The sequence below is a fragment of the Ctenopharyngodon idella genome, chromosome 19, assembly GCF_019924925.1.
Source record: "Ctenopharyngodon idella isolate HZGC_01 chromosome 19, HZGC01, whole genome shotgun sequence".
Classification (NCBI taxonomy): Eukaryota; Metazoa; Chordata; class Actinopteri; order Cypriniformes; family Xenocyprididae; genus Ctenopharyngodon; species Ctenopharyngodon idella.
The window spans coordinates 12,731,832-12,745,704 of record NC_067238.1 but is presented as its reverse complement, the minus strand read 5'-3'; the positions used below and the strand labels follow the sequence as shown (position 1 = coordinate 12,745,704).

General features: G+C 35.9%; 1 protein-coding gene across 5 annotated transcripts; it reads left to right on the top strand.

Annotated features, from left to right (window-relative positions):
* Positions 1-1,831: 1,831 nt before the first annotated feature.
* Positions 1,832-13,736, top strand: nuggc.1 (nuclear GTPase, germinal center associated, tandem duplicate 1). 5 transcript variants are annotated; one of them, XM_051872118.1, is made up of 17 exons: positions 1,832-1,910; positions 3,156-3,466; positions 3,593-3,808; positions 3,910-4,104; positions 8,810-8,988; positions 9,575-9,614; positions 9,982-10,065; positions 10,167-10,263; positions 10,417-10,553; positions 10,651-10,824; positions 10,903-11,060; positions 11,908-12,031; positions 12,234-12,342; positions 12,775-12,921; positions 13,126-13,259; positions 13,349-13,433; positions 13,556-13,736. In XM_051872118.1, exons 1-14 carry the CDS (start codon positions 1,832-1,834, stop codon positions 12,834-12,836), a joined length of 1,965 nt encoding a protein of 654 aa, XP_051728078.1. In that variant the 3' UTR covers positions 12,837-12,921; positions 13,126-13,259; positions 13,349-13,433; positions 13,556-13,736. The 5 variants fall into 5 exon arrangements, with proteins under 5 accessions (XP_051728078.1, XP_051728077.1, XP_051728075.1 ...); XM_051872117.1 differs by lacking the exon at positions 12,775-12,921; XM_051872115.1 differs by lacking the exon at positions 12,775-12,921 and having other exon boundaries at positions 13,098-13,259.
* The last annotated feature ends 137 nt before the right edge of the window (positions 13,737-13,873 follow it).

The following is a 13,873-nucleotide window of genomic DNA, read 5'->3' as shown; positions in this document are numbered from 1 at the left end:
TATTCCATATAGGCATGAAGTATTGTAGTATTACATACAACAATGCAACAATAAAAAAAGAAATTTATTTTTGATACTTTTAAAAGCAAGTACTTCTGTACTTTCACACAAGTAAAGTTGTGTACTTTCTCCACCTCTGTATGTGTAAGTGCTATGACAAACTCCTGTATACTCCACTGCACTCTGAACAAGCAAAAGACACTAGATAGTAGTGTTTTACATCGTTCACATCCATGAGTAGTTTTGCATGTATGTGGCTATTATTTTATATTTGTATTTAGAGTTACTACACAAAAATACCATTTTTAGAAAAGTTAAAATAGTTTTGCATGAAGTGTTTGCTTTTGCAAGGTATGTGTTGCATGTTGTGTGTGTGTTTTGTGGTTTTATGTGTAGAGTTTTGAGAAATGGAGCCATAGTTTCAAAATCTGTGTGTAAGCATTTTTACAAAACTGTAATGCAAGGTGCTTTTTCCTCTGCAAGAAATAATAAAATGAGAAAGACCCACATAATATTGTCCCGCTGTTCATTGCTGTCGAATAAGAATCCATTAGGGGGTACCAGGGTATGCCAACATCACCATAGAGTGGTTCGTGACCCGTGAGGGTGCATAGAAGGCATGGATGTGGTGCACTGAATGCGAGAATAACTCACCCCACCTGGGTAGTTATCTGGACCGTAGGTTTAGGGAGGTACGGTAGTGACCAGAATAAGTAAGCCCTGAGATAATATAGCCTAGAGAGGGAATATTATATGTCTATTTGTCTCTAACTGCAAGGAGTTGAGTGACCTACTGTAGATAGTTACAAATCTGGAGATGCACATAGACAAAACAAAAGTTCATATTGTGTCTCAGTACATTCTCATTTACCTAACAGACCTGAATCCTTTATATTTGTCTTTGAAGCCTAGTCTTTAGATATAGATTTTCATCTGGCCTGCAGGGCAAATAGAACATTGTGCCTTTCTATTGCTTTCACTTCATGTGCTTTTTACTTTCATTATTCCTGAGATCTTGTATTGTATAAATTATTTTTGTGGACTAAAGCTCATTATAAATAAAGATATAATAAATATTAAATTTTAGTGCAATATGAACTCAAATAAAACTTGAGACTATATATATATATTTTTTAATCTTATCCCCGCTTAGCAAACAGTGTGTTTCATTTGATATTGGAATGTTTAGCAAGAAGTCCACACCCAAAAGCTGAGTCTGTACAGGCAGAATTAACGTCAGAACTGTCTTAGTCATAGTTCAGAGCTCGACTTAATAGCTGAATCGACGGCAGTGTCTTCTTCCACAGACATTATTCTGAGAAATACAAGGTAACACTTACCTCAATTTATTCTAGTTCTCAAATTTTGCTAAAATTTGAAAACCTAATTGTTAGTTAATGTCTATTTTTTTAGTTAATTTAGAGTTGTGCTAATGCTGTGTCTGTAATAAAATAAATAAATGTAAGCTAAAAATTTGATAATGTTTGATAAAGAAACAATGTTGAAGCAAAACATTTTAGATTCATCACAGGTCTCCCTTGTAACTGTAAGTTGAATAAAGAATCCTTGCACTATAACTAGATAAAATCTATAAATAATAAATGTAGGCTAAATAATGTTCTATTTCTGATATAAAAAGCAACATGTTAACAGTGGGGTACATAAAATTGGTTAAAAACAAATCTACACCATGTGCTTGATCAGAGTGTTTTTCCCTCTCCAGGATCCATCGATCTCACAATGGCTAGCCAAGGTAAAAATGTTTTTCAAATAAAAAAAAAAATGACTGTGTGTTTGCTTTACAGCCAGTGATTGAGGCAAAATAAGTGGAATGAATTCTCTCATAGGTACTAAAAGAAAGCGTGATCACGAATCATCTGACTCGAACGTAAAGTCACTGCTGACAACAGGCAAGTAAAATATTAATTTGTCCCTTAATCTTGTACTACTAGAATAACTAATCACTTCGTTGCCTAGAAGGTATGCACACATTTTCTTTCTTTAATGAATGCTTTAAAGGGATAGTTAACCCAAAAATGAAAATTATCCCATGATTTACTCACCCTCAAGCATAGGTATAAATAATCTTCTTTCAGACAAACACAATCAGAGATATATTTAAAAGTACCCTTAGTTCTCCAAAGTTTATAATGGTTGTGAATGGCTGCCGAAAAAAAATAAATAAAAATGCATCCATCCATTAAAATCCATAAAGGCCTTCTGAAGCGAATCGATGTGTTTGTTTAAAACTTTATAAAGTAAAATAACAAGCTTCTGGTGCGACAGCCATTCGCATTCGACATACGTCCAAAAAAGCGTTAACTTCAGCAGTGTAGTACACAATGCTCTTCTACACTACGCTATGTCCTACGCTATAACGTTTAGAGTACGTCATGGCATTGTGTACTACGTCGCGGAATGTAACGCCTTTATTAACCCCCTGGAGTCATATGGATTAATTTTTTTTTGTCTTCAAAATCTGGGGACCCATTCAACCATTATAAACCTTGGAGGACTAAAGGTTTTTGCACACTGAGTCTGAAATTCGTGTCTGAAATTTTCACACGTTAAAAAATAAATACAACCTCACATTGTGTCAATCACGTTTACACACTGCCTCCAAAACTTTCATCCGTCATAAAAACATTCGGATCAGGTTTGATTTTCTGCGTTTTTCGCATCCGTGATTTTCTGCGTTTTTCGCATTTCGCATCAAACTGAGGCACTGACATCTCCTTGATGAAGTGGAACTCTCCTTCCTCTCTAAGCAATCTCGGGATTGGATGGACCCAATATTTCCTCTTTCTTTTTCTCTTTTTAAGAAGAGAGTGGACAACTAAATCATGCTCACTGCTTGAAGACTCCATTTTGTATTGTTTTGCGAATTTTTTCGCAACGGATTCATTAATAGCCTAAGCATTGAACTCAGTTTGCAAGATTTCTGTGCGTGACGAATTTTTAGTATCACGAATACGAAAAAACACAAAAATTTCGGACTCAGTGTGCAAAGGCGATCCGATTGTGTTCGTCTAAAAGAAAATAGTCATATACACCTAGGATGACTTGAGGGTGAGTAAATCATGGGATCATTTTCATTTTTGGGTGAACTATCCCTTTAAATAATCCCCATTGTGATTCTCTTCTTCATTGTGCAGATATGGAGATCATGTTGAAGGCAAAGCAAATCATGAAAAGAGTCACTGACAACTTAGTCTACAAAATCATTATGCAAGGAGACATCATTTCAAAGATAAATAAAATGAATAATGTCAGCAGGAAGAAAGCAACCATTGGGATATTTGGAAAATCAGGTGAAGGGAAGAGCTCCCTGTTAAGTGCAGTCTTGGGGAAAAAGGATCTTCTGCCATCTGGTTGTTTTGGTGCCTGTACAGCTGTTGTTACTCAGGTGGAAGCCAATCTGACTGACTCCAACTACATAGCAGAGATTGAACTCTTCTCTAAAGAGGTTTCCTCATTTGTATTCATTTTACTATGCTTTTAAAGCATTTAAAGAAAATAGTTCTTTATAAATATGTAAATAAATCAGACTGGAAGGAAATAAAGCCTTGTTTTCTATATTGTACCTCTGCAGGAGTGGGAGAAAGAGCTCGAAGATCTTTTCAGAGTTTTATCGGATGAAAGTGAGGACAGGAATCAGGACGTGTTCGACATTGCTGTAGAAAAGATCACTGCACTGTATGGAGAAGATGCAGATAAGAAGACATTAGAAGAGCTCAAGAAAGATGACAAATTTGCTGAGATTGAAATCTTTTTGTCTATCAGTAAGAAAACAGTCTCAAACAATGATGTAAGTAGCCTAAATATGTTTTAATATTTAACACCTGATGGTTCATAACATTAAATGAATTTGTATATGAATATCCTTAACATAAATTTTTTTCTCAACAGGTCTCAGAATTTGCTAATGAGGTTGCATCTTACATTCTGCACAGTGAGTCCAGTCCTGGTGGCTGGTACTGGCCGCTTGTGAAGAGTGTGACATTTAAGGTTCCAGATAGTCACGAAATCCTGGAACACATTGTGCTTGTTGATATTCCTGGAACTGGAGACTGCAACAAGTTAAGAGATGACAAGTGGAAATCTGTATGTATATTACTGCACTCTTTTTCAATGAACCTTTTGTTAACTATACATACAGTGTTGGGGAAAGTTACTTTTAAAGGGGTCATGACATGAGAAATCAAATTTGCCTTGATTTTTTTGTCTTTGTACTAGGGGTGCGCTGATATGATATTCAGTATCGGTATCGCTCCGATACTGCAATTTTTTGCTGGATCAGGTCGGCCAGACGAGACCCGATCCAAATCGGTTATTTTGTGTGTATACTATTTTGTTATACCACACAAAAGGCACAAAAACAATATAAAGCACCATAAGGTTTTTTTCTGCACTATATTCTACGTTTTCTGAATCCATTCCATAGTTTAATATGAGGTACAGATCAATATTTAAATTTTTAAATTAAAGTTCACGTGAATGCTTCCCTCTGCTGCGGCTGTCAGTCATTCTCCATTCAGCGTTCAAACTGCGCGTCGTGTTCGGTTACGACAGTCAACACGATAAAACCCTCTTCAAGATGATTCAATGTTCCTATTATTATACTTGATCTGTAGATAAAGGTCTGCGGTTTTGCATAAAAGGACTTTATCTAGCTGGAGTTTATTGCTGTTTCTTTCTCCCGGGTGTCTGTTAGATCACAACACTGGAGTAGAGAGCACTATAATTGTTCTTCATGCGCACAGTAACTGAAACTTAAAACTGTTAAAAGAAAAGGCTCAAAGAACTACTGTATAGCCATAGATATATTACACTGCGCATCAATATCTCGGTGCTTTGAACTTTTCAATGCGGAGCACTGCCTTTGCGTGCTGTGACTCCCTGGGTGCTTTTCAATATCCCTCTGGCCGGCTCCTCGTTTCCTCGCTCCTCCGTCCTCCATCCTATGACCCGGAAACTGATCAAACTCAGCCATCTTGAAGGACATCTCAATAGAGGGTATGCATAGACGTCACTTTCCCGCCAGAATGTGCTCCCTCAGCTGGACTGAGTGGCAAAAGAACCTGCTGCATGACTGGATTTAATAGGGGAAACTGCGAAAACGCAAGTAATACAAACGATTACACTAAAGGTTGGGCTCGAAAGTGTTCCTTATGACATGTCAAAAAATCCTAATCCATGGATATTGACATGCAGCCAGGAATCGTGTTTCCTGACATTTATATGTGCCTGATTTCAATGCCGGGGATACACATAAAGCATATATTATATTATATTATATTATATTATATTATATTATATTATATTATATTATATTATATTATATTTTATATATCGTCATATCGTCCAGCCCTAAAACTTGTATAGTTTTTGTCAGTGTTTATTTAAAAACACCCAATTATGCAGAATATAAGATGGTAAATATTTAATTGATGAGTTGTCAACACAATATATAACAATACAATGTATAGGGTATGATTTTACCCCAAAATCCAAATGATAACTGCAAAACATATTTCTTTGCCTGGAGTCCAGCTGTTTCTGTGAATTGCGGTGACCTATTTGCTTCTTTTTTCTGTAGCTTTCAGCAGTCTGTAAAAATATACCTCAGATTTTGTGTCAAAGCTATTTGTACAGTCAATCGCAAAGCTCTTTCGCATTTTGGATGTGTTTTGTGTGTTTTTCACGGCATTCACGCTGAAAACCAATGCTGCCACTCAGTCTTTTGCCACTCAGTGGGCGTGACCGCAGTCATAACGGTCGACGGTGACGTCACATGCATACCCTCTATTCTCTAATTGCACCGCGAGGAACGAGGAGTGAGGAAGCTTCCTGAGGAATCATGAGCGAGGATACACAGACAGGTGTACCTTTGTGGAAAACTTTCTCATCAAGAAACCTGACGCACATATACATTCTCCTCCCCCTACATATCTGTCACAATACTTTAAATGTATGCTTTACTTTTGCAGTTTAAATAAACTTTACATCTCACATATTTCAACAAAGCATCTTGCTTTATTAATATTTATTATATATTACCATTATCTCTCAGTATCTCTTACCATTGGAGAAAGCGTAATAGCTAACTTAATCATGTGCGGCACCTCTCAGCCTATCGTGTAATGGCAGTGACATCAGTCGCAACATTCCCATTCCCATTCCATTTGCCTTCTCTTGAAAAAATACATTTTTATCGAGCTAAAATCTACATATAGTTCCCAACGAAAGTATTGTTTAGTGTAAAATATGCTGAAGATTAGCAAACAGGCTGTTGATTAATTAAATGATTAGCTATTTCCCCACAAAAGCTGTTTAATCAGCATAGTGAAGCCTCTCATCCATTGACATCCATTCAAAAAACAGCCTCTGGTCTCCTTCCCTGCGTACCGCCAGGGGCGGAGCTTTAGCATTAGCCGTTACGCTTTTTTGGCTAAAGGTTGCAGGCTTGCCTTCCAGTGGCTTTGGCTCTATCTCATACCACAAGAAAAACAACAAACGGTGCTAATATACACACACAATGTGGTGTAATACTACAAAAAAATTATAATCATAACCTTTATCTCCATACCAAAATTCCAGATGGCCAGTGATTCTTTTATAAATTGTTAAAATATTAATGTCTGTGACGCTGTGAGCATGGGGACTGTTGTGTAGACTGTAAGTATTTAAAATGTTTAACTTTTTAAAATGTTTGATGTTTATTATGAATAAATAGCGCTCATAAACGGCCGTCAATGGCATTTACAAGTGAAACGAGTTGAGGCTTGGACCCAGAAACGGCGTTCCTTACGTCACGACTTAACAAGCGACTTAATATATATATATATATATATATATATATATATATATATTTGTTTTTCATGAATGTATGAGTCATACATGACAAAATCATGTGTCATGAATGAAGGAGTCAGACTGACTTAAAACAGATAATTTCAGGAGGGTTAGAATAAAGATTAAAAACAATCATTTTTCTGCATATATATTAGATTTTTTTTTTTTTTTTTCATTTATTAACCTTATAAGTAAACCTCAAGGAACATAACAAAATAAAAAATCCATGTCATGACCCCTTTAAAAGTAGCCTAATGCGTTACAATAGTGCGGTACTCCATAAAAATTTAAAAATTACATTACTTAGCTACTTTTAAGTAATGTGTTATGTTACTTTTGCGTTACTTTTTCTCACCTGGCTGAGGCTCGCTCTCTTCCAGGCCTTACATGTGTTTTTAGTTAGTTTTTGCAGTAATGTATTCAACAACATAGCCTACATCCCAGCAAGCAATAGCCGTCATTTCACTATCTCACTTAACTATAGACCCGATATAATCTGTCTATGAGTAACCCACTTCTACCAGAAAGACTCAGGAGGCAAAGAAACATTTGAAAAGATTTATTTAACAGCTTGTATTCAAATATTGAATAGATGATGATAAAGTTCTTTGGCGTAGGCCCCGTCCATAGTACAATTCGGAGGGTAGCAGGCGATTGCAGATCCTGCCTGAAGATGAAGGCAGGGGCATGCCTACCCCGGATGTATGGACAGGGACCGACCTAGTGGTGGTGAGGAGGATGGGGGTGAACGCCGGCGTTGGTATCTGCAAACACAATAGTGGGTGGGAACAGAACTTATACTCAGGTGACGTGTAATGATTGGTTAGATAATGAACAATGACATGCATTAGAGTCTTCCGGGTAGAACTTCTGCTAAAGCTCCCATTTCTAGCCAAAATAACCTTGAATTTGGTTACATGTCATTTTTACCAAAATAACTTGGGAGATGTATGATATTCCATCATGTATGCAAAGTCAACAGTGATTACAAGGTGTTTGGTTTCTTTTCTTTGACGTTTTATGCATAGGTGGCTATGGTTAGAAGTCTATAAAATTTTCACTGATTTTGCATTGTTTTAGCCTAGATGTCAGGGCTGTGTTTGGATGGCTATTAGACATCTTTTAAATGCAAAATTGCTTGCTTTACATACACCTTTAATTATTTTAAAAACACATTAAGGATATTATTTTATTTTGACCACTTAGAATATTTCCTGACCCCTAGAGCTATGTATGCCAAAAAAAAAAAAAAAAAAATTAAATAATAACAAAAAAAACATTACGAGTTATATTACCTACTGTACAACTTTTTACTCAAAGTAGAAAGGAATGTGTTTTCAGTATTTTTGGATATATATATATATATATATATATATATATATATATTTATTTATTTTTTTTTTTTTGTCCCTGTGCACACATAAGTGTGCAGGTCTAAGTGACTGTTATGGAAAAGAGAGAAAATTTTAATTCAGTAGTTTACAAAATATTTAAGCAAATTAATTAAACTGAAAAGTAATGAGCTGTAATGCAAGGCGGGACCGAGACCTTGGGAACGGAGCAAGTCTCACGGAGCGAACTCTGGAAGGATAAAAGAAGCAGTGGAGGAGTGACGACAGTTAAGGACGAGATAGGGTCCTGGGATATTTATGTTGTTTTATTATGTTTTTATGCTACAGTTATTTGTGAGGGGCTGCCGCGCTTTACTTCCGTTTTGTTATTTTATTTCATTATTGTAGTTACACTGAACATTTAATGTAACTTTTAATATTAATCTGTACATTTATAAAGTAATGCATTCCTTTAGTTACATCAAAAAAGTATTCTGATTACGTAATGCATTACCCCTAACACTGTATGTATATATATATATATATATATATATATATATAAACACACAATCTATTATGCTACTAATAGCATGTCATCCAACTCACTATTTCCAATCTTGTAGAAGCTGAGCGAGTGCTCTTTTGTGTGGATTGTAAGTGCTATTAATCGAGCAAGCACTGACAAAGACCCCTGGGGGATTTTAAAGCACTGCATTGAAGAACTGGGACCAGGAGGAGAATGCAAAAGCATCAACTTCATCTGTACAAAGACGGATGATATCAATCCAACAGCCTACATAAGGTTAGAATTAGATTCTCTTTGCCATTAAAGGTGCCGTGATTAATATTGGCAGATGTCACTGAAGTAGGTATTAAAGATAAATCAACTGGTCTCTGTGTCTCTGCAAAACCACAAAAAAAAAAAAAAAAAAAATCACCGTGGGCCATTTTTTAAGCCAATCAGGAAACATTTCAATCATTTTGCTTTTTGCATTTGCTTTTGTAGGTTTTCTGACATGTTTTGGAGCAGGGCTGTCCAATCGTGCTCCTGGAGGGCCACTGTCCTGCAGAGTTCAGCTCCAACCCCAATTAAATACACCTGAATAATCAAGGTTTTACTAAGCATAAACTTCCAGGCCAGTGTGTTGAGGCAAGCTGATGCTAAACTCTGCAGGACAGTGGCCCTCCAGGACCAAGTTTGGACACCCCTGTTTTAGAGAATGGTTGAGGGTCTGGATGGTGGACTAATTCAGTCTGACAGGAATTTGCTGAAATCTCACAAAAGTACCCCTTTACATAACTTCTGTTTGTCACAGCTATTTTGGACAAAACAAAGATCAGAATATCAAAACAACAACACTTTGTGACTTTTACATTTTTCTTTTTAGATCTACTCGGCTTACTAGAGACCAATTCTCAGGAGACAAGGTTTGGAAAAAATTGAACTGTAGTATATCATATGTTTCTCCTTTATGTAAGTCTTCCTTGAATGTTTGTACCAAAAGAACTGTTTATTGAGATTAAGTAAAATAAGTACCTTTAGAAAACTGCCATTTCATAGTCCACAAAATAACTTAAAATATTCTTGAGTGTAATAAGTAAAGTGTGTTCCAGCTCTGAGCGGACTTGATGTAAAAAGTTTCAAGCTGCTTTTACATATACAGCTAGTTTGAGTACATTGAGTACTGATATACAGCTTGTATAATCAATCATTGAACATTGAATTAAATTTCACACCGGTATTATATTATTATACATTACATTAATCTATTGATGTTTTTATCATTCTTATAAGGATCAGAAAAAAGTGTGCATACTTCATAGAAATGAACATGCCAAGACAAGAGTCAAAGAAAAGTTTGAAAATTCCGAAATCAAGGTATTTTCTTCAATCTTACCATTTTTAATAATTTCTGGTAATAATAATAAAAATAAACATGAAATATTTTTATTATTATAATTATTTATTTTTATTTTTAGAAAAGATTCAGCACTGATGGTAATTTTCTTAATGTCTTCACTGTAAGTTCCAATGCCTTCTTCGACCACAATTTAAATCTGGAACCTAGTGAAACAGGTAAACTATCCTGTTTACCAAACTACCACATTATTTATTATTCAAAAAAAATCCATACATGAACTAAATGCCAAATTGTTGTGTACTCACAACATCTAAAATTATTTTACAAGCAATTCAGTCAAAGGACTGACCAAAATCACACTCTTCTAGAAATCCCAAAGCTGCAGGATGATCTGAGGACTCTTAACAAGAACATTAACAGAGAACTGACCAGAGATTATGTCAATGAAGCAAAAGGAGTTTTATCCTTGATCCAAAGTGTCCAGCTGGATACAGACAAGAAAACGGTATGAGTCTGAATTGTTGATATTTCATATACATGTCTTCAGAATGCTGCCATTATACATTATCCTGTAATTCACTGCTGTTGTGTGGATGTTTCAGGTTGAGACAAAAGTCAAAGTCTACAGGGAATTAGAGAAGAACCTAATGAAGGCACTGAAGGAATTGGACAGTCGTTTTGACACAATTTATAGTGATCTGGAGCAGTGTCTCTCAAAGGGAGTGGAAGAATCAGTGCAATTATGCGTTGCTTCCACAAAAGCAATGATATCCCCTGTAAGTGTGATTTTAATGTTGTGCAAAATGAATCACCATTTTCCCCTTTTAATGGCATTGGTATTTATGTTTTGTCAGAATATGGATAAAAGAGGATTCCATAAAATCCTTCAAGCTTTGTGCAAGAACGGCGGATGCTACTGGTCGAAAAATTGGGATGTAATCCTAGATCTGAACAAGCAATTGGCCAAACACATTCATGAATATATTAATGAATATTTCAATCTGATTTTCCCGTAAGTTCTGTTTTATTATTCAGTTTAACCTGTTAACTGTCACCCCCCATTTTGAGCTTAGATGTGAAAATTCTGAACTTAAATGTTTGTAAGACATGAATACTTTGGAATATCTAAGGTTGCTTTCTCAACAGATTATTAGAGAAGTGAAGAGTATTGTTTTTCCTGAATATCATCACAATTGCAAATGTGATATTGATTTATACAACAGTTCAATAAACAAAAAGTTAATATTGAGTGAGTTTTAAACACAACATTGTGAATATTGTTCTTTTTGGAGCAACACAGCACTGTTTCTTTACTGAATGAATCCACAATTTGAATGAATCTGTTGAGTGAATGAATCACTGCTGACATGCTGTCAATTCCAGATTAATATGAGGCCAAAAGCTTTGTTTCACATAGTAAATATATAATTGGGTTTATACTGGTTATCTGGTGATTTTTATATTAGATTATATCATTACAACAATATACTGTAAACTGTTTTTAAATGACGTTTTATTAACAAAGTTCAGGAGGAGCACATTCAAATAATCTATCTAATCAACAATCAACAATCAGTAATCAACATATCTACCCTATCAGCATGAGTGGAGGCCTATATATAAAAACAGTCGACTCACCCATACCTCGACAGTTTTTCAGCATCCCTACACCACACCGTCCCCTCACACTCACCTGGTTACTTTCCTAACCTGAAATATAGGGGGAGTACTCTGGGTTCGGGCCAAATACCGAGCTTGTCTCCTCGAACAGCACGGCAAATACACATACCATTCATTCTGTCTGACTGTAAGTGTGAACTCGTGAAATTAAACTGTATTTTGTTTTCTCTTGGCTTCAGCGTGACTGGAACAACAGGGAAGTCAGTGCAAGAACAGATTGACAAGTTCAGTATCATCCAGAGTGACTCTGCTTACCCTGTATCTCCCATATTACATCACATTCAGAACTTCATCAAAACAGAGGTAAGTTTGGTTCAGTTGTCCTCTTGTGGGCACTTGGGGGTCCTAATGCGACCCTGGGTCTCTCTGTCTTCACTTCCTTTGAAGTCAATGCCCTCAATCCTCATTACTAAAGTAAGCAGGGACAGTGATAGAAAAAAAAAAAACTTTAGCCACTCTGTGTTTTGACACTTTTTTGACTTTGTGTTTTCCCCTGTTTTGAAAGGAAACTAACCTGAAGGCATCGCTCAAAAGAGACGTTGTTGGTACAAAGAAGCACATCTACTCAACAATCCAAACAGCTATTGAGAACGAAATGTCTTCTTGCTATGAACGTAAGCTACCATTAAAAGTTACAAATAAATCACTAACTGTTTATATTAATAGTCGCCAATATGGGCTTGCAAAACAATTATTCTAATCACTAGCGCATTGTATATAAAGTAAAAGGAAGCAATTTGAAACAATCAAACACAAAGCCGTGATGAAAAAGAGAAACAGAAACAAGCTATGTGACTAGTTTGTCACTGAAAAATCTGACAGTCTGTTTGGAACATGCAAATACAGACAAGTAGAGTGATACAAAATGAAATGTGAAAGAAATGAATCCTGTAACTTTTCTTTATGGTATTCAGACCCCACTGAGAGACACTGCAGTAGTTGCCACGCTGCCACAAAATCTGACAGAAAAATAATTTTTTTGATAGAATCTGCCTGCTCAGGGCCCTTAAACAGCTGACTTGCAGGGACTTACGTTTTGCCTCCAGATGGCTGTCTTTACTCTCATCCCTCTCTGAAGAGTGCCAAGCAGGATCAGAGCTTAAGCTAGATGAATGTGCCACAATAAACACATTCAGCCCCTACGAGGACTGACCTAGCGTGCTCCTCACCCGTTCACATCACGCAGATGTCGTGTGAGTCAGCCGCTGTAATAAAGTGGTGTCACATCCTCATTGTTGTGGCTCTGATTTACTAAATCATTTGATCATCACTTATTCACAAGCTACCGATGCAAAATGCTACAAACTATAGATTAGCAGTGTTAGCAGTTTTATTATAAACACATTTTCTTTTTCTGTGTCTTTATAAGAAAGAAAACCGAGTGTTTCTTGTTTTAGAAGCTGCAGCAGTGACTGGAATCGGATCCATGAAGAAAAGGCAAGAACTGCTAATAACCACAGTTGATGAGATATAATATGACATGTTCAACAAGGCAAAAACTGAAGTGCTTGAAAAGTTCAATGATTTAAAGGTACTGATATCATATTTATTAACACAATGATGTATTTAGTTGTACAATGACTAAAGTCAAGCAGAATCTTCTCTTGTTTCTTTGTAAAGATGGACATAAAGGATGCTCTTGAATCAGAACTAAAGAAATCAATGAAACTCTCACTGTCACAAACCAGCCATATCAAATTGATGGGTAAGAGAGAATGTCATCCTATTTTACCACAGAGACAAGAGTTTAAAAAAATAATATTTTGGTATGTGAAGTGTTGACTAATTAATCTTAATCACTCCCTAATATGTAACATCTGTCTTTAGATGTCTCAAGAGAGATCGAACAGCTGGACAGACTTGCAGAGCAACTGTCAAACTGAGGTCATCAAGCAATAAAAGGCACAAGAGAAGTAGTAGAAATAACAGATGAACATATGTAACAACTTTTCAGTAAATGTTTTCATTAGTTTTACATTATCGCATCAATGTATTGGTATTTTAAATTTCATCACATTTCTCTGAACCTTGGGCTTTATTTTACGGTGAAAACTGCATGATACACAAACTGTGTATTGATTTATTGCCCTTTTTTACAACCTTTTATTTATTGCAATAGTTTACAGCACGGAATGGAAATGCCAT